Raw genomic sequence first — 21,886 nt, forward strand, 5'->3', positions numbered from 1 at the left:
CTGGGCCCCTTAACCCCCGCGCCGCCGGCACTGCCCAATCTACTGGCATTCTCGGTTCTCCTTGCCCCCTCCCCACTTCTCCTGATGTGTCTGCCCCCATCCCCTGTAATAACTCTATTCCCCCATCACCTATGGCTGCTCCCTCAGCATCCCACCTCATTTCTGTTGTCTACCATAACACTGGATCGCTTACCTAGCATCAACTCGCGGTTTTCCAACTACTCGACAGCAGCAATATTGACATTCTCCTTCTCTCCGAGACCTGGCTAACAGACGACTCCACCCCCGATATCCTGGCGGCCATCCCCTCGGGCTATTACACCTTACAGTCTAACAGGGTGACGGGCAGAATGGGTGGCGGGGTTGCTGCTATCATCCGCTCCCAATTCCACTTCATCAACTTAGTAACTACCTCCATCCCTAACACTGATATTCTCACGTTAAAATTCACCTCCCCTCAATTTTCTTTTATTTGTGTCCTTGTTTATCGTCCTCCTGACAATATACCTTTATTCCCCCTACATTTTGGCAATCTTATTTCTCAATTAGTCATTAACTCTGCTAAAATCCTTATCATAGGCGATTTTAACTATTGGCCAAAGGACCCCCGGGAAAGCAGTCTGTCTGCCGACTTCACAGATCTGCTATATGGCTTGAACTGCAAACAGCACATCTCAGTTGCGACCTACATTAAAGAACATACTCTCGACCAAGTATGGACGGCTAATCTTGACATCTCTCCGTCCTCAGTTTATCCTTGTACTTGGTCGGACCACCTCTTCATTTCTTTTTCACTGAATCTTTCTTTACCTATCCGCCCCCCTCCCATTGCTAATTTCACGGCACACAATTGGAAGCAAGCTGATATTTCTCTGTTTCATTCTATTTTGCTTAACACAACCCCCAGTGATTCTCCTCCAACAAGCACCCAAACAGCCGTTCTTGATAAATGGCTGACGCAGGCAAGCAACGTGGTCGCCCCGATGAGAGTCATCAAAACCAAACGCCTGCACGACGCTCAGCATTGGTATACCGACCAACTCAATCAGAACAAATTGGCCCTTAGACAAGCTGAGCGTAGATGGAGGCGCAACTACGATCCCCTACTAAAAATCACCTACATTGACCTATTAAATTGTATAAAAAATCCATCCTTTCGGCCAAAACTTCCTATTTCTCCCAGAAAATTCTCAGTTCTGCTTCAAAAACCAAGGACATCTTCTCAATCATAGGAGAACTCTCTTTGCCTGACCGTATCACCGCGCAACCTCAACCTTCACAAGTTCTTTGCGATTCACTCAATTCATTCTTTATTGAGAAAATCTCTAACATCAAAAACAATATTCCTTCCCCTTCTCCTTCCAGCGTCTGCTCCTTACCTCCCTTGAATCCCTGCTGTCTGTCCGAATTCCCCCCATCTCCCAGACAGAATTCACCTCCCTATTACACGCAGTCAGCTCTGGCTCCCCAAATGACTGCTGCCCCCCTCAAATTCTAAAAGCCGCTTTTCTGGCCTGTCCAGGCCCCCCCCTGGCTCTCCTTAATGATTCACTTGCTACAGGCTCTGTCCCCGATGCTTTCAAACAAGCTGTTGTTGTGCCCATTCTTAAAAAACCCGGTGCTGATCCATCTGTTCTGAGCAATTATCGGCCTATCTCCCTCCTCCCCTATCTGGGGAAAGTTTTGGAGACTTATGTCACCCGATGCCTCAGCGCATTCATTGAAAAATCCTCCTTTCTTGATGACCAGCAGGCTCGGTTTGGACCGGCCCATTCTACCGAAGCTGTCATCGTGGCTGTGATGGATGCGCTGAGACAAGGTGCCGATAGGAACCTCACCCAGGCCCTTGTCTTATTAGATCTGTCTGCAGCTTTTGACACGGTCGACCACACGATCTTGATCGACCGTGTCAGAAATGCAGGCATCCAGGGCTTGGCCCTAACTTGGATCAGTTCTTTCTTACACCAACGCTCTCAATCGGTTCATCTATCCACTTTCTCTGCTCCCTACTCTTCACTTTCCTGCGGTGTCCCTCAGGGTTCTGCTCTTTCGCCCCCTTCTATTCAATCTCTATATGCACCATCTTCTAGCTTCCCTCCATCATATTCCAGTAACCATCTTCAACTATGCAGATGACTTACAGCTAATTTCCCCATCGATTCCTCTTCTGCCTCTCGTACCAACTTTCAGTCCACTATGCTTACCATCTCTGAGTGGATGCACTTCAGCCAGCTGAAGCTCAATCCCAGCAAGACGGAGCTGGTATTGACAGGAGGGTCCTCCAACCCTTGAGACTCCAGTTTCTGGCCCCAATCTCTTGGCACCCCACCCTGTCCCGTCGATACCGTGAGGAGCCTTGGCGTGATTATCTCTAGTGACTTGTCTATGAGACCTCAAATCAACGCCGTCACTTCTGCATGCTTCTACCATCTGCGCAGAATTGGTAAAATCCGAAGGTTCCTCACCATAGAGGCTCTTATACTTGTGATCATGGCCCTTGTCACCTCCCGCATCGACTATGCCAACTCCCTTTATGTTGGGATCCCTGCCTACCATCTTCATCGGCTCCAGCTGGTGCAAAATCAGGCGGCCAGACTGGTCTTTCAACAGCCTAAGCACCAACATGTCTCGCCCCTGCTGAGGAGACTGCACTGGCTCCCGGTAGCCTCACGATGCATTTTCAAACTGGGATGCACTGTCTTCAAGTCACTCACTGGTCTTGTTCCAGCTTTCACTTCACGCAGCCTTAAACGCCACATTCCCTCTAGGAATCTTCGATCCTCTGCTCACAACCTCTTAACCACTCCTAGGTTCAAACGGAAAAAACATGGTGGCTCCTGTTTTTCTTTCCTTGCTCCTTCTACCTGGAACTCCCTTCCCTCTACTATCCGACTGTGTCCTGACTATATATACTTTCGTAAACTCCTCAAAACCCATCTTTTCCAGCTAGCCTACAATTAAACCCCTATGCCTTTCTTCCTGCTTTGTCTCTGAGCGCCATGAAACCAATAGGTGACCGTGACCTTTTAACATAACATAACATAACTCGTACAACTGTGCCCCCATTGATTTTGTAAGCTCCAATGCTTCACTTTGCCAAATTCAGACCCACAAATTCAATTTTTCATAGAAGTGGAGTAAAAAGTAAAAAATAAAACACACAAGTTAAAATATTTAACTGAATAGCAAAGGAAGAAATTGGACTTCTGTCCCAATAAAGTGCAAACACAGTTTGTCTGCAAATCAGTTTAGTAAAGGGCAACTTTTAAATCAGATGTCAAGATTATGGCAATTTTAACAGCAGTATGGCAGCAGTTACCTCACGGCATGGAAGGCAGACAGAGAATGTGTAGCCCTTTTAGGCCTCATTTCTGGACTGGAACGGCAGAAGCACAGCCTACTGCGGGCGGCCGGCAAATTCCATAGCAGGATTTGGCTGGTAATTGTAACTGCATTTATATAGCGCTTACTGCCCCTGACGAGGCGTCAAAGCAGTTTTTCAGTGAGTAGCATGCTACTCTGACACCCAAAGAGGATTATGGATGAATTAGTATAGGGAGATATGTAATTACTTTGAGCGAAGGACATATGAGTTTATTTGGATTGAAAAAGGATAGTGAAGGATTAGAAGAAGGAAGGGTTTGCATTTTTACAGCGCTTGCTACCACTGATGAGGTGTTGAAGTGCTTTTTGGCAGGTAGCACTACTCAGGAACCCAAACAGGATTAGCGGGGAATTTGTATAGGGATATATGCAATTAATTTGAGCAGTGCACATGTTAGTCTGTTAGTTGGATTGTAAAGGACTATGGGTCGATAGAAGAGGGAAGGGTCTAGAAAGTATTTTTTGGGAACTCATAATAGTAGGAGGAGGTTTGGGATGAGCAAAGGGGAGGTGGAGGGGGAAGAGTCAGAGAGGAGGCTTTAGAGAGGCTTATTTGGGAGATCTGAATAGAAAAAGAAATTTGAGATGATGCAAGGAGGGGTAGATCAGGGAAGAGTGTATAAAGGTTTTTTGGGGGATCATAGTAGTAGAATGGTCTTGGGTCAGCGAGTGGAGGTAGAGGATATTTTGAGAGAGGTTTGGGTGAGATATAGTTATTTCTAAAGACAGTGGGCCCTAGACAATAATCTGGTCCAAAACAAATAATATAGACTCAATCGGTACTATAAATCCCTGTCCAGCCGGACAGGCACTTAATATGCAATTAAAGTATAACAGAAAATAGGGGAAACAATCTAAGTGGGACATAGCCTACGTCCTACTAATACGAACGGACAAACAACATCAAGTAAAGGGTTCAGGCAAAAAAAAGTGTGTCTGTTTATGAGCACCGTACAAATGGAACAGACAGAATATAGTTGAGACACCATTACATGTTAAACATAACAATTCAGTAAACGTATGTGGTGTAGATTGTGTCAAGGGCGTTTCGATCCTTAAATGAATGGTGGGATCATCATCAGGACATTAGGGTAGCATGCCTGTGTACAATCAACTGCAATTGTGAATCAAGAAAGAACATGAAGTTAAAATTGGAAAAAATGTGGTGAGATATAGGGCAGTACAGTGGAGATGCTGAATTTGAAGTAAAGTAATAAAGACACATGAGCACACGAAAGGTTTATATGTATGACGAAGGTGATATATGTAGATTTAAGTTGTATTTGATAAACTCAGCCTTTTAAGTGTTGTTGTAACTTTAAGTTAATTGATTTGTTTTTATTAAAAAAATTGTGGTTCAATAGTAAAGCAATTGTAGATAAATAGGTATGATAAAGATTTACTTATTTATGCCGTCACCTGTAGACATGTTAAACATAGAATAATATAACCGTGAGTAAAATGTACATTTGTTAATCACAACTAATGAATACCTATATATTTATAAACATAAATATTATACATGTTTATGCAAAGCAATACACAGATGTAGGTATACAGATATGGTCCAAGAAAATGTACACTGGGATATGCTGTATATTTCTGTTTGCGTATGGTGCTTATGTGGGGAAGAGCCAACTGTTGAGAAGTTTTCTGAAGATAAGGTGGTCATCCGTGGATCTTATGTTGGGGGTAAAGAGTTCCATAGTTTAGCTGCTTGAACAGAGAAGGATGTGTTATCTATGTTCATCTCTTGTAGGATGGGATTATGAGGCATAGGGCCAATCTTGAGGGTAGGTTCTTTTGTTGAATGTATTTAGTGATTTTTATTCCTGGTGAAAAGCGGTCCTGTTCCATGTATCTCTTTGTGGGTGATACAAAGCATCTTGAATCTGGATCTTCTGGCAGCAAATATAGGGCCTTCAAGGCAGGGAGATGTGGGCTTGTGGTTTTATGTGTAAGTATAGTCTGGCAGCCGAGTTCTGAATCCGTTGTAGTCCTTTCATAGTTGTTAAAGATGATCCGTGGTAGAGGCTGTTGGCGTAATCAAGTTTAGACCTAATAAGAGAGATGGTAGCCTGGACTGTCTCTATGAAAATTCCAGGTGAGGGAAGATGCATCACAGAGTTTTTGAAGTGACAACGCAGGATCTTGCTAGGTTATCTACTTTCTGCATTCAGTGATAGCTTGGAGTCCATGGTAATTCTGAGGTTTCTTACTTCCTTAGACAGTGGGTCATCATTTTTCCAATTGCCACATGTGAGTATTTTTGATTGAAAGCATTCAATTTGAGATGGCTCCATGCCATCTATTGATCAACGACTCTGAGGCAAATGACAATTTGTGAGTTTCCAAAGTCTTTGAGGCTTTCCAATTTAAGGAGTATTTGTGTGTCATCTGCATAGTTATAGCATGTGAGGTGAAATGTATTGATCAGTGCCGGTAAAAACGTCATGTAAATGTCAAAAAGCATGAGCGAGATGATTGAGCCTTGAGGGACCCCTGCTTTTGTGATGTACGGTTTGGGCGAGATAGGGGGATATGAATGACATTAGTTATGTTGCGAAGGTAGAATGTGATTCATCCAAGAGCAGTCCCCTCTAAGCTGGCTTCGTAGAGTCTTTGTATCACAGTGTCATGGTCAACTGTATCATAGGCAGCTGGTCAACTGTGTTCTTCAGGTCATCCCAGCTGGCAATGAGGGCAGATTCTGTGCTTCTTCCTGGGCAGAATCATGTTTGGAAGTCTGAAAGTATGGCATTCTCTTCAATGACTTGTGACATCTGAGCGAACGCTGCTCTTTCTACCAGTTTGCCTAGGAAAAGTCTGTTTGTAATTGTTCTGTAGTTGTCAGGGTTATGCGGATCCAGGTTTGTTTACTTCAGTAATTGGCGTATTTTTGACTTTTTGCGTTCTTCTGGAAATATTCTGGTAGTTAAGGAAATGTTGATGATTATTATTACTGGTGTGGCAGCAGAGGTAGTTAGAAGAATTTTCTTGAAGGTTTATGGTTGACACGGGGTAGAAGGGCTGCCGGCAGGCCTGCTTACTTTAACCAGGTCCATAAATTCATCATGTGATTTTTGTTGGAAGGAATTCAGAGGCTGGGTTAGCCTACTCTTGGAGGATTTTTTTGGAAAAGGGTTGGTGCTGATGATTTTTTTTGTTTTAAATAGGAGTCCAATGTGTCTGCTTTAGCGGTGTAATGATTTGCCAGTTTGTGAAATCTTGAGTTATGGGATGAGCTCCTTCCATACAATTTGGTTTATGAAATTCGGTGAGAATGTTATGGAATTCTTTATTAGCACATTTAGCGTTTTGAATTCTGTCGGAATAGTACTTTTTTCTTAGCTGTTTTGATTGGTAACTTGATAATCGGTTACGTTTTGGTGTTGAAACATTTCTTTATTGGTGTTTATTTTGAGCCGAGTACTTTGCAGCTTCTTAATATGCTGTTCTTTCTCTTTTAGCTCTGTATTTCTCAAAGTTGCCTGTTTTCTTTTGTTCTGTTGTGTCGTTCTCAGTGGTATTATAATATAAAAAGCTTCCTGTACCCACTCATATAGTTTTTTAACAGAATTATATTGTGTCTAGATCTGTACTGGATCTTAGTTGTGTTTCTAAGTGTTCAAAATTGGGTTTGTTCCACTGTCGATGGGTGGATGCATGTACGGTGCTTTTAGGTGTGTTGCTTTGTGTTGTTTTATGGCGGAAATCAAGCAAATTGTGTTCTGACCGTGTGACTGGAGTCATTGTTTGAAAGGTTTGAAGGTAACTAGTTCTGTAGTAGGAAAAATTGCATCTAGGATGTGTGCAGCGATGTGTGTGGGTTGTGGACGCTCTGATGTAGGTTCAGTGCGTCTAGGCCAGTGATGATTATTTTTGGATGGGGCCTATTGGGTTTGTCAAACCAAAAAATGAGATCACCCAAAGCACATAGGTTTGAGTGTGGTGTTCCAAGATTTGAAATAGTGTATAGAATTGTGCCTGGGAATGCTGCATTGCAAGGTGGAGGTCTGTAAAGGAGCGAAAGTTACAGGAGGAAGATGGTGTAGAGTTGCATCTGGTGAAGAGGGCCTCGCAACCTTTAGGGAGACATCATCAGCTAAACGACTTTGTGTGATAGTTTGATAGCCTAGAGGAACAGCATCATGCAACACTGGAGCCATGTCATCTCCCATCCATGTTTCAGTTATGAAGAGTAAGGCAGGTAGAGTGTCAGTGAGACAGGTCATAGATATGATGCTTGTTGTTTTTGAGTGATCAAGTATGTATTAGGAGGCAGTTTAGATCATGTGCTTTGGTGAAGGTGTGACTTGGTTTTGTCCAAGTGGGAGCAGTGCTTTGTGGGCTTGTATCAGGTGTGTCCTTAGTGTTTGTATTAGCTGTACGAGGATAGCAATCTTGCACTGTTCTGTATCGTGCTCCTCATCCAGCAGGCTAAGAGTGCATTTTGCGGGTCTGCGTGTGTAGGTGGTGGAGATGGTGGTTGAGAAAGAGTTGGTGAGCTGTGTTGTTTTCGTAGAGTAGCCTTGTTGTGCAGTAGACATGGAGATGCGAAGTTGTGAGGAGTGGCATGTTGCTTATATTGTTTGTGTCTGTTTAGGAAGGAAGGTGTATGAGTTAGGGGTGGTGGTGCAGCATTTGGGTCAAGTTGTAAGGTTCTAAATTGTTTAATTAATGAGAGGTGGTTAAAAGAGAGTTGGTGTGTTGCTGTATATGTGTTAGGTGTGGGGGAAGAGAGAAATCTTGGCAACGGAGTTGGTTTAGCGTGTGTTTTATTTGTGTAGTCAGGAAGGTGAGAGTGGGTGTATGTTTCTAGTTTGTGATGGACAGTATTATGAGGTGTTGTGTGTGTGAGCTTTTGTTATGCTGGTGTGAGTGTGATGTGTTTTTGATGTGTAGTGAGAGTAGGTAATGTTTTCTGAGAAGTATTTGCATGTAAAGTATTGTTGGTGAGTGGAGTCTGCAAGGCAAAGGGGGTGGTGATGTGTTTTGAAAAAGAGTGTTTGTGGTGTATGAGAGGGGATGAACAAGAGTTAAGAGTGTTTGTGTTGGTTTTGATTGCTAAAAGAGGTAATATGTGTGTGGATTGGAGTGTAAGGGTTGTGTGATTGTGTTTTTGGGTAAAAGGAGGAGGGTGTTGGTGGATGAAAAGATGGAGGGCTGAGTATAGGTTTATTTGTGACAGGAAGGGGTCTGTTAGGAGTAATTAGAGCAGGGAGTGTGTGTCCGGATGGGATATATTTACTTATGGTGTGGATTTGGGTTGTGTTTGTGATGAGTGATAGAGTTAGTGTTTGTGTAACTGAAGGTGCAAATGTGTGGTAGTTGGGGTTGAAGGGAGTAAAGGTGTGGTTTGTGGGGTTGTGTAGTGGTTGCCTGGGACATTGAAATACGTGTAGGGTTTGTTTGTAGTAAATGAGTAGAGTACAATTGCTGCAAGTGTGGTAATCTGGTTGTGGATGGGGTAAATAGGAAACTGGACAGAATCTCTTGCCCAATAGGAGTCCAGGCCCTTACAGCCAATCACAGCTCTAGTCCAAGCAGCCAATCAGTAACAAAACCCCAAGCCCTAGGTTCAATGTAAACCCTAGCTCCAGTAACTACTCAAAAACCCTGACCTATCCTCTAATCCGAAGACTAACCCTAAGCCTTAAGTCCCACAGAATCTCTAGCCCCGGGACCAATCAGAACCCTAGACCTATCAGCCAATCAGAACAGTAATCCTAAGCCCCATGGAAACACCAGCTACATCATCCAATCAGAGCACAGATGTAACATAAAATATCAAACTTATAAGGCTGATGGCAGGGGGCAGGGAGAGTTGCTCCTGTAGTCAGGATCTCCTTGGAGACAGACAGGCTCAATCCACACTTTTCATGTCCTGTTTTAGCCAGCAGGTAAGGCCCAAATCTAAATCTAAAACCACTGAAAATACTGCTTTTCGAGCACTTGAACAAATGTCTTTTTCTTTTTTTACTTTTTAGGTTTTGCCTGGCGAAAGCTGCGCTTTCTGCGCAGCTTTTTCGCGCAGGCGAAAACCTGATGAGAACAGTAGTGTGGCTTTGGTTCGGCCCTCGTCATTCATTGGCTGGCTCCGTAAACGGAGCCTTGCCATTGGACGAGAGGGCCTGTCCGTCAATGCCGGACCAGACACGGGGGCGTTCCCGAGATTCTTTGGCTTTTGCCGACGTCACGCGACGCCGGGAACGCCCCCGTGTCTGGTCCGGCATTGCCGGCACTTCTGCGTCTCTCCTGCCCCGTGACTGGCCGGCCGGCCAATCCTAGCGCGGCCGGCCGGAAGTGCCCGCCCCCCGCAACAAGAAGGAAGACGGCAAGCAGTATGGCGGCGCCCGCGGGGCTCCCGTGGCCTGGAGGGAACCCCGGGAGATGCGGAGGACGTTGCCGGTCTCCCATGCCGAAGAGGGAGACCGGAGAAGTGCCGCCGTCGCAAGGTGCAGGTGAGTTGATTTGTGCTCCCGTCCCCGTTCCCGCCCCTTCTCCCGCCCAGCCACGCAGAGCACCGGCCGCCCGCTCTCTGTCCCCACCGCAGGCCCGGAAGGCGCCTGCCGCCCGCTCGCAGTCTCCCCCGGCGCGGAAGGCTCCCGCCGCCCGCTCCCAGTCTCCCCCTCAGGCCCGGAAGCCCCCTGCCGCCCGCTCCCCGTCACCCCCACCGCCGAAGAAGGCCCCTGCCACCCCTCAGCCTGCCAAGAGCGCTTCACTGCTGGACCTGGGCACGCAACCTTGATCTACGAGTGTCAGCCATTTCAGTTTATTCTTAGTCAATAAACATTTCTGCTTTTCACTATTTAGAAACATAGATAATATCTATTCTAAATACATTCTCAATTTCTGATGAATTAAATCAACTGGATTTTAGTGAATGTACGATGTATAGATCTAGGACACATTTTTATGTATGGCGCTCTAGTGCCCTCTGTGGCATGGAGCCTTATTTCTGGAAGATATTATATGAACTACATCTTGAACAGAGTAGGCAAAGTACAAACAGGCTTTACAAACCCGGCTAAGGATACAGGGAATGACTGGATGCAGTCTGATGTTATTCTTTGCAATTACCTGGTTACGACAAGGACGTGGCTAACGAGACAAGGAATCTGTCAGCCTAGGAAATTAAAATAGTATATATACTGTTTGCAGCTCCTAGGTCATTCTGCCAGCGGGAACAGCAGTGGTGAGATGTGTCACCTTGGAGACGATGCACAGAAAAGAAAGCCGTTTGACAGAGGCAATTGAATTGGCTTGTGTATACTGCACATGCCCAGGCATACAATATGGACGTATGAGAACGCACAACTTAAAAGACCCATGCAATATCTATTCTAAATACATTCTCAATTTCTGATGAATTAAATCAACTGGATTTTAGTGAATGTACGATGTATAGATCTAGGACACATTTTTATGTATGGCGCTCTAGTGCCCTCTGTGGCATGGAGCCTTATTTCTGGAAGATATTATATGAACTACATCTTGAACAGAGTAGGCAAAGTACAAACAGGCTTTACAAACCCGGCTAAGGATACAGGGAATGACTGGATGCAGTCTGATGTTATTCTTTGCAATTACCTGGTTACGACAAGGACGTGGCTAACGAGACAAGGAATCTGTCAGCCTAGGAAATTAAAATAGTATATATACTGTTTGCAGCTCCTAGGTCATTCTGCCAGCGGGAACAGCAGTGGTGAGATGTGTCACCTTGGAGACGATGCACAGAAAAGAAAGCCGTTTGACAAAGGCAATTGAATTGGCTTGTGTATACTGCACATGCCCAGGCATACAATATGGACGTATGAGAACGCACAACTTAAAAGACCCATGCTCACAAGTACCAGCATGCAGTAATACACACAGACCACCAAATATAGGCATTTGTGCACAGATGACAACAGTCATGCATAACCCAACACTAGAGGGGACAAATGGTGATGTGCACCAGCGGAGCAAAGGCTAAAACCAAGCAGGGGCACATGGTGATCTGTTTGCCTGAGAGCACTAGTGATGAACCTCAGGAGAGTATTGGGTGATGAGCGCCAGAGGAGGGCAGAATGATGCGCAGTTCAGGGGAACAGGTCTCTGTGCATTTAGAGGCATCATTGTGAGGATTCAGGCTGATATGAAGCAAGAAGCACATGGAGATGCACAAAGGGGGCACCCGGCAATGAACAGAATGCGAGCGCCCTGCATTGCTAGATAAGTCTCACGTTGTCCCATGTGAAGTGTGAGCAACTCATCCCGACTAAGGGGGGGGGGGTTTGGAAGGAAGCATGTCCCATGTGAAGTGTGAGCAACTCATCCCGACTAAGGGGGGGGGGGTTTGGAAGGAAGCATGCACTCGTGCCCTTTTTTGCTGTTAGTGAATTAAGAGTAAAAATCAAACATTTATACCAGGAGAAACATTACTATTTTATTTCACAAATGGTTGAAGCTGCTTGCATATCCCGAGTCAGGCGGGTGTCTACCAATTTCTAACCCCCCCAAAAAATACGTTATTTTGACTGTGTGTGTGTGTGTGTGGGGGGGGGCTCTGTGTGGGTGTGTGTGGGGGGCTTTGTGTGGCTGTGTGTGGGGGGGCTCTGTGTGGGTGTGTGTGTGGGGGGGGGGTTTGTGTGTGTTGGGGGGGCTCTCTGTGGGTGTTGGTGTGTGTCATTTGCGAGAGATAAAGCTAGTGGCATTGTAAATGACAATGCCATTTATTTATGTTAAAAAAAAACATAAATAAAAATAATGTCAAGAGCAATGCCAATCGCTCTAACTTTAACAAAGGCAAAACCATTGCATTGTAAATGCTTGTTTATTATGAAAGGTATCACTGACAAACACAGCAGTTTGCCTACAACCTTGGGGCTGGCAGCGTAGAAGCATAAGGCACATCACACAGCTACTTAGCCCACATCCCGGAGGCCGGGCAGCGTTGTTTTTAAGAGTTGCAGTTCTGATCCATGTACAAAGTGTGTTTGCTGCGCTTCAGTAAGCTAAAATAAGTCTCAAAAATACATTTTTATGTCAGACAAACAAAAAGGTATCAGCTCTGCCATTCACTGTCTGGACTCAAGCAGTAGCATACTAGCACGACAAAGAAGCATAGAATTTGTCGGCATTCCGTCCCGGTACCTCCTGCCAACTGCGTTTCCCTCTGCTGATTTTCACCCACTGTTCCGGCCCCACCTTTTAAGCAAAGCTCGGCACCCTCCCCTGCATACAATGCATATTCAGGTCAATAAAATAGCGATGTCCTCTATACCGCTGGGGTATGGTTTCCTACGCCTACCCCTGTCGTAGTCTCTGCTGCTGTGCCCCCTCCCCCGCCTTTCAGGTATGTGGTGTAAAGCCCCCAAAAGTTATTTGGTCTGCTCCGCGCTGGAGTAGCTCGCTGAAGTTTTCTGACTGTTGTGCAACAGTGAAGGACATCATGTGACCACTGCGGAACTGTAGGCCAGGGTCCCCTTAGCCAACGCATTGGCACTCTACGGTTTGCCAACAGCAAGCCTAAATCAACCAACCTACCAGCTGCCTTCTGCAACTTTTTGGAGTAACCCAGCAACGCCACCTCTGGGTCAGGGAGGATCTCCAATTCTGCAATAGTGCTTATCTCCCGAAATATGTTTTCCCAGAATCGGAAAACACCTGGGCAACCCCACGCTAAGTGTAGAAAATCCGCCGTCGGAGACTGACATCTGTCACAAGTAGCGTCCTCCCTCAATCCATACCTGTGCAGTCTCTCTGGCGAGTAGTACACTCCATTAATGTATTTGAAATGTATCAGTCCGTGTTTGCCATGCAGTGATATGCGTCTCGTGTTTGTGCAGTAGTAGGACCACATGTCATCGTCAATTATTATGTCCAAGTCGTGTTGCCAGGCCAACCTAGCTTTGGTATACTGATTAGCTCTCTGGGACATTGCCAATTTATAGATAGTGGAGACTAGTTTGCGGGTAGATTTAGTTTTAATGAGATACGATAGTTCTTGCACCTCAGGGGGCTCGTCCATATCGTCCCCTAGTTGTTAACTGAGCGCTCTGTGCCCTCTGTGGAACTGGAAGCGCTGCAGTAAAGTGGGGGTTTCAATGGAGTCTGTGGCTTCTTCCCACGTTTTAGCGACGCCATCTGAAAACAGATCTCCCACTTTGTGAATGGCCAGCGCCTGTTGCGCTCGTACTACCCCTTTATCGCTGCAGGGGGTCAACCAGACCGCCCAAGCCTTAGGCATTTCAGCAGAATATAACAGGCATTTCAGGAGAATATAACTGCTGCAATAAGGAGTGCCAGGCATGTCGCGTCGAGTTCAGGGAATCCAGAATCCCAGTTTTGCGATCCACCGGTTTGAAAATTACAGCCGGGAGGGGGAGAGGGTCTGCGAACAGCCTCTCAAGCCTAAGGTATGGTATGTTATCGGCGCCGTGAATCCAACTATGTGCTTGTGCACCCTGCGCCGCTCAGTAGTACAGTTCCAGATCGGGAGTCCCCAGACCCCCCCCAGGTGGTAAGGCAAGGTGAGAACCCGCCATTGCACACGAGCCTGCTTGCCTGACCAAGCTAGCTTCACTAATGATTTATTAAGCCTGGCAAAGAAGGAGCGTGGTAGCACTATCGGTATATTTACACACATGAAGAGGCCTGGCTAAAGAGGAATCTGGGCAGCACCACCATCTTCATGATGGAAACCTTACCAATTAATGATAGCGGCAGCCCAATCCAGGTGTGGACGTCGTCCTTTTTACTACGGCTGTACCATAATTTTCCCGAAAGACAATTTCCGAATCCGTGTGAAATCTAATGCCAAGGTCCCTAACCAAATCATCAGACCACAGCAGTGGATACTCGATCTCGAAGGGAGAAGTGTCCGGCGTGAGCAGAAAGGCTATGGATTTAGACCAATTGACCTTTAACCCCGAGATTGCCCTATAATTTACCACCTCTCGAAGGACCGGGGAAAGGTTGTTTTCGGGGTCCCTCACGTACAGCAGGTTATCATCCGCATACATTGATACCACAATTTCGTAGGTAGGAAATCTGACACCCCTGTGGCCGTGATATTCCCGGAGCGCCCAAGCCAAGATCTCTGCAATTAATGCATATAGCGTCCGTGACAAGGGGCAGCCCTGCCGGGTTCCCCTGGTGATGCTAATGGCGCAGAGAGGGCATTGTATAACACCCCAATCATTTGCAAAAAGACTGGGCCAAGTCCCATTCTGGTTAACACATGTCGCATAAAGGGCCACTCCACAGAGTCGAAGGCCTTCTCCATTTCCAAGAAGACTGCAACGGCCTTCGTGTCCTGCCGGACATGTTGCATTGTGCCAAAAACCGTATGGAGGTTGTAAGTGAGGTTTCTGTCAGGCACAAACCCTGCCTGTTACGGGGCAACTAGTTCTGGGGTCAAAAGGGCCAGACGGTTAGCCAAGATTTTCGCGAACAACTTAGTGTCCACGTTAAGTAGGGAAAGCGGTCTGTAAGATCCGCAGTCCTCTGGGGATTTACCTGGTTTGGGAATAGCTACCAGAATGGCTTCCCTCATTGATTGTGGCATCTGTTCCGTTACGCACATATCATCAAATAACACTGCAATATGAGGGAGCAGTAGATCTATGAAGGTCTTGTAAAAGTTCACTGTGAGGCTGTCTGTCCCTGGGGCGCTATTCGCCCTCATTCCCGTCAGTGCTTCAAGAATCTCGTCTTTTTCAATGGGTAGAGATAGGAACTCCCTGTGTGTCTTCGATAGAAAGGGTAACTTAATGTGCTCCAAGTAGTCTAGTATTTCCCCATCCATATTCGACAGACGTGAGGCGTACAGGTCCAAGTAGTATTGTTTAAATCTCTTGGCAAAATATCTGCTTCATACGTCAGCAGGTCGCCCTCCTCTGAATGGATCATAGTGATTGTGGTCCTGCCTCGTCTGGCTTTCAGCATCTTAGCCAGCACAGATTCGGCCTGTCTCCCTCTCCGTATGCGCGCGCTATGGCGTACTTACCTAGATGCCGCACTTCGCTGTCCGCCACCTCCTGAAACTCCTCTAGTAATGTTTGTAATCAAAGTAGAGAGTGAGGAACTAGAGTAGCTAGTTCATTTCCCCAGGGGATATGTGTAAATCCACAAGAGCTAGCCTGGCTAAAACTAGTTGACCGCACAGGACGTGGGAGACCATAAGTCTCTCCAACCACGTCCAAAAGCCTTGTTATTAATTCTGCCTAGGGCCCATTAATAAATTAACCGACTGGGACCTCTAGGACAGCTTCTTAACCTCACACAAAACACTTCACTGCACACTCACTTGACAAAACCAGCTCTGCTGTAATCAGGCGTCGTAGCACACCTGAGGCACACTCGGTGCCTTGGGTGGGGCCCGATGATGAAGCATGCCACCAACTAGGTTGGTTGGTGAGGGCTTTCTTAAAAAACAAATAGTTTTGTTACCCCCAAAAACAGTTTTTTTCGACCCATTAGACACATAACCTCTCCAAGTAGCTAGCTCTTGTTGATTTACACTCCTCTAGTAATGCCTTCATTGTATCTGTGGTCTCCTTGTCCATCCCGGACAACTGATAGTTCTCCAATTCACCCAATCTGCGCTCCAGAGTTGACAGTCTCTGTTGAATGTCTCGGAGCACCCCCGAATGTTTAGACATGGCCACCCCCCTTATGTACACTTTAAAGGCCTCCCATACCGTCTGGAAACTGTCCACTGACCCAATATTAGTGGGGAAAAAAATGTCTATCGCTTCAGCTATCTGTTCTTTAAAGTGGGGGTCCAGCAACGAGTAAGGTGGGAAACGCCATGTGAACGGAGGGATTGTTTTCTTAGGAGTGGACAAGACCAACAAAATAGGGAAGTGATCTGACAGAGTGCGCGGCAGGACCTGACAAGAATGGATCTCGGACATGAAAGACGAAGATGCGAGTCAGTAATCAATGCATGTGTGTAGGTCATAGTAAGCAGAGTAGTGTGTGAAACCCCCCCTCCAACGGGTGCAGCTCTCGCCAGACATCCACGAGGTCCGCGCTAATCATAACTCTTTCTATAGCTCTGAATGCCGTCGTCAGTCTCCTTAACGGGCCTACTGATCTGTCTAAGCTTGGGTTCCTGACAAGGTTGAATTCACCACCCCAAAGAATTTGTGTTGCCCCACATCCTCTCACAGTGTTAGCTAATGTGGTAAAGAACTCCGGGCAGTCGTTGTTAGGGCCGTAGACATTAACCAAAAGCAGATCCAGCCCCCTACCTTGACATCTGGAGATCACAAACCTGCCGCCTGTGTCTGCTGTCAGCTGTCGCAACGTGTATTCAGCTCTAGGATTCACCCCTGTAATTACTCCTCTAGTGTGAGTTGTGTAACCTGCTGCCTTGACATTTCCCACAATACCGCTGGAACGCATCATTGGGCTATGCAGTGGTAGGTGCTTCTCCTTCAGGAAAGCAACATCTATATTATGCCTGGTTAAGTAATTCAGCAGTTTGCGCAGTTTACGATGGTCGTTAAGACCCCTCACATTCCATGACAACAATCTGAGGGAATCAACAGGTCTCTGGACAAATGTCTTTTTCTAGCCAAAGACGAGTGCTATGTACACTTTCCAAACAGAGCTTAAACCATGAAGCAGATTAAGCAGTCTCTTAAGCATACTTTGCGAAGCCTCTGAGGGTGTAAGTTGCCCTTTTCTAACTTTTAAAGACACAAAGGGTAGGGAGGGGGGAGATACTGGGGGTTTCCCCTGCTGGCCTAAGCACAGTGCAGGGATAACTAGGAGAGAAAATCAACAGTCACGGGTGGTAAAACAGCAGCTTTGAAAGTACAGATTGCACAGAAACATAGGGGCATATTAACAAGGAAGTGGCGGAGAGAGGCGTTAGCCTTCTTGGCTTAACGCCTCTCTCCACCGCTTCGGAAAAGCAAGGCTGCACCATATTCACAAGGACATGGAGCAGCCCTGCTTTTCCCCCACCTTCCTGTACATAAACAAACCATGGCATTTTGCATTTTCCATGTGTGCTGCACAAGGCAGCACACATGGAAAATGCAAGAACGAGGAGAAATAAAGCATTTCTCCTCATTTCGCCAAGTTAAGACCAGGGTTTTCCTGTTCCTAAGTTTGGCATTAGCTCCTATTTACCCTGCCCTTGTGACTAGGGGGCAGTGTAAATATCAATGGGTGTTGCGGTAGAACGCCCACCACAACACCCACCGCAAGCCCCTTTCACGCTAAACACAGCGTCTGCCCGTATCTACTGCAGCCACATCGGAACTTCATCGATGGAGTTCCAATGCTGCTTCAGTAGGTATGGGCATAGGGTCTCAGACCTTGATGAATGTGTGACAATAGGTCGGGCCCCCCACGGAACTCATTGAGCTTAATTCCTGAAAGTTTCAGAGAATTGAGTCATTAGAGGAAACCATCCTCTTCCACATAATGCACCTTAGCGCGTGCGCCACATAGTTGGTCTCAATATACACTTTTTAGACCACAATTTTAAACCACACACATATTGCCCTGATGAAAGCCAGTTTAACATTGAGACCTGGCTGAAACATGTTGACCACACTGGATATTGGATTCATTAATCATCTACACTACTATCCACTTCTCAGTTTTTTATCACTGCCAAGGGCCCACCATTAAAATAGTCTTTTGCGTTCTGGGACCCTCTTAGCAGTTTTTTAATCCACACACCATTAACTTTCACCACACACTCACGGCACAATACCTGCTGTGCTGTAATCAGGCGTGGATACTATTAGGGCAACAGTGGTCCCTTACAAGCATTAGTACAAAAAACAATGAATATAGATGGAGTCGTTTCTATATTGTAATTGACATACCCAGCCAGGCAGAGGTCTAGTATTTACTTTTCAATTAATGTAAAACTAAATTCACAAACAGTATACAAGGCGGGGCAAAAGCCTGTACCCAGCTTATCACACAATTAGACAACAGGGAAAACGGATAGGTGGAGAAGGACACACAAAAGGGCATTTGGGCAATAGCTTAGTGTTCTAACCCCAGAACAGGAATACACACCAGCATGGCTAGCACTGGAGAAAAGAACCCTAAAAGGCCTAGACCCCATAGCCCTCTTGACTGCACCCAAGCACCCGGAGATCGCAAACAATCCCGTACTCAAGAACACCAGGATTGCCCTCCTTAAGATTGATAAGAAGATGGACGTCAGCATTAAAAACACCGAATGGGAATCAATATGGATCAACCTCAAGATCAAATACTGAGGGAAAACACTTAACATGCACACATGGTATAAACACGGCATTTCTATAACAAACCACATGACCACCCTAGGTGCACAGCAGACTTTCGACACATTGAAGAACAAACACAAACTAGACAACGTCGAGCTGTATAACTTCCTCAAGATCAAAGTGGCAATCACCAAGGCAGAACTTAACAAACTGACCCCGTCAATACTACAACATGCCGCCGATATAAACAAAGTAGGACCCCAAACCTCTCACCTCTACAAACTACTGAGTGCAGGAAGGTCCAAAATAAACAATAAAGCAATAGAGTACTGGGAATCCCTCCTAGATAGACGACTAACGGAGAGGGAGAGATCCAACCTATGGACTTCGACAACATGTAAAAAAGTAACTACCCTCCTAGCTCAAACCAAATTCTGGCTCATACATAAAGCATACTGGACCCCCTCGCGACTAGCGTCAATAGGAGTAAGGGACAGCCACACATGCTGGAATTGTAATAAACAGAAAGGAGACCTAGCCCACCTAATATTCCACTGCCCCCGAGTTAAAGTATTCTGGAACAGAATAAGTGACTTCATAAACAGAACACTAGACATCCCCTTACAACTAGACTTCCACAGCCTAGCCACGGCCTTCATGACACCAACAATCCAGACTAGAGAAGACAGGGACCTCATAGACCTCCTGCTCACTGCGGCGGTCAAGACGGTCCTGACCAACTGGAAAAGCACAGGGAAAGTCTCTTTCAAAGCCTGGTTTAATTGGGTAACCTTCCTACGAGGAGCTGACACGATAACGTCCAACCACTCACCCGGAACGCACACAAAGAGCGAAATGTGGCTCAGACTAGACAACTACCTGTCCTCACACAAACCACCATAGAGGGACAAGCACGAGGCCAACCACACCCTCCCGCGCAGCAGGTGGAAAAGACCTAGACCCGACCAACCGACCCGAACCCATTCAAATAGTGTGACCGACCCAGCACAAGACCATCTTCTTCGTTCTTTCTAACTTTCCTTTATCACCGTCGAGGGGGACACAGACAACAGCCGCCATGTTTACACAAATGGCCGCATGTAACCGAACCGGCCCACGAGTTCTTGTTGTATTTCGGTGTGCCAGACCTGCCTGTCCGGGGATAGTGAATTTCCCAGGACGGCCTCAAACTTGTCCAAAAACGGGATCGTTGGGAGCGTCCGTTGATGGTGCTAATACATGTATTAAAAAATAAATAAAAGTACAAGTGACAGATAATCGAATAAAAGTAGAACATGTTATGAAGTGGGCAACGCTGGTATGTTCCAGTCAGACCCTAGAGGGCTGATCTGGGGGCAAAGCAGGTGAGCTCAGCTCGTGTCACACCAGGGAGTGGCGGCTCCGTGTGGGGGGCAAAGCGCCTACAACGCAGGTAGCGACCAAACGCCCCACACACAGGTTCTAGAAAGGCCAGTCCAGGCTAACAGAGATGCTCCAAGCCAAATCAAGTAGTATTTCCAGTTTGAAAGCACAGAATTTAAATGAAAGTATTCTTTCTACATAGCGCTTCTAAGCACTGTAAGTAGGAAAAACAAAATATTGACTCGAATTCAAGTACCTTAGTGACATTTGGGCTCCTGGCGGCGGAGCTCAGGTGACCCCCCCCTGTCTCCGGGCACTGAGGGCGCGTCTGCGCAATCGGCGTAAACCAGGCCCCGCAGCAGGGCGCGCACAGAGGTGCCATTCCCGCTCCCTCCCCTCCCACGCAGGGAGCGCAGGCACTACACCATCCCTGGGCAGGCTGCCCCCCCCCACCCCCCCCCTCCCACCCCTGAGCAAACACAGCTTTACCAGCCTCTGCCAGGCGAGAGCGAAACCAGATAACAACAAAGTACAGCAAGGCGGCACTTTAGCACTTTAGAGTACCCCTCCCCCGTCCCCCCCCCCCCCCGCGTCCTTGGAGAAGAGAATAAATACTATGGGAAGGTGAATGAACGGCAGTGCTTTAAATGGAAAAAAATAAGTGCAGGTACTCACCAAAAGGAGCAGTGAGCGGAGTTTAGGGCTGGGCTAAGGGGGAACAAGGGGCGGGGTTAGCTTTTTGACCGTGCCAAGGTTGTATGCACGATATCTGCATGCATTTTATCAACCGCCTAAGGATTACATGCTGCTTCAGCCTGCCTTAAATCGATCCGGTGGCCTACAGCCCACTGAGCCATCTGTCCAGTACTGGTACTCTTTTGTAACTTGCACACGTCACTTTTCTCTTGTAACATACTGTTTGCTACCTCTTACATTTTGTTTGCTTTAGATACCTGCGCAAGTGCCACCACTGCCTCATGTAACGTTTGTTCTTGTGCTGGAGTGTCTGCCATTTACTGCAGTATTATACCTCTACTTGTACTTTGTATGCTTTTGTAACTTGCACACATGTCACTTTTTCCTCCTGTAATGTACCGATTGCTACCTCTTGTATTTTGTTTGCTCACAATTGTCACTTTTGCCTCATGTAACTTAACGTCTGCTTTTGTAATTTGTTCACTTGTAATTTTCTCCTCATGTATCATTACTGTTCCTATTGTGAAGCGCTCTGACGCCTTCGGGTAAAGTCCGCGCTATATCGAAACGCATAAAATAAATAAACAAGTCTCTCCTGGAACATTTGTAAACCGGAGTTAGGGCCAGAGCTGACAACGTCTGTACTGGGGACCCAGGTGCCAATCTCCACATTTTTGATTGGTCTCAAGGTCTGTCCAAGGTCGATGAAATAGGAATCAGCGAGTGTGGAAGTGGAAGTATGCAAGAAAGCAATTCAGATGTGTGGCAAGTGGCGACTGTAAAAGCCTTCCCATACGGTCTTTTGTTATGTCCTGAATAGTGCCTCCCACCGCCACCCATTAGATTTTACAGCCCCCTCTTAGCGCCCACTGTGAAAGATCTTTGGATAAGCAACGAGCTCCATTGATTGATTCCGTGCAGTGCTTGAAAGGTGCTGCCGTAGTATAACTTGAGGGATAAGGGGAGCGCGCTGCCTCGGTTAAAGTCAGATCCCCATGAGTACCGGTACTCTCTTTCTTCTAGAAAAAAGTGCCGGTACTCAAGGGGAGAAAATGAAGAAGTGCCGGTACTCAGTACCGGTGATTACCGGCCCATTTAAAGCACTGATGAACGGTGCCCAGAAAGGGCGAGCCGGAGGCTGGTACCCCCCCTCTGGGGTCCCTGCGAACGGAAGGTATGAGAACAACGCATTCAAAGAGAATACCACTGACGGAAGAAACGTGCACAGA

The 21,886-nt window shown here is 46.5% G+C and overlaps 1 protein-coding gene across 2 annotated transcripts in view; it reads right to left on the minus strand.

Moving 5' to 3' along the window:
- LOC147693175 (NXPE family member 1-like) overlaps window positions 1–21,886 on the minus strand; it is a 350,691-nt gene that overhangs the window by 292,943 nt on the left and 35,862 nt on the right. The window contains exon 1 of one of the 2 annotated variants that reach the window (XM_086939421.1): window positions 20,218–20,410. The exons of the other annotated variant lie outside the window; for it this stretch is intronic. Coding sequence (XP_086795547.1) covers window positions 20,218–20,343 — 126 coding nt within the window. The 5' untranslated portion in view covers window positions 20,344–20,410. Of the gene's footprint in view, window positions 1–20,217; window positions 20,411–21,886 lie in introns of those variants that run through there. 2 annotated transcript variants of the gene reach the window in all.

Source organism: Lissotriton vulgaris, chromosome 9 (genome assembly GCF_964263255.1).
Source record: "Lissotriton vulgaris chromosome 9, aLisVul1.2, whole genome shotgun sequence".
Lineage (NCBI taxonomy): Eukaryota > Metazoa > Chordata > Amphibia > Caudata > Salamandridae > Lissotriton > Lissotriton vulgaris.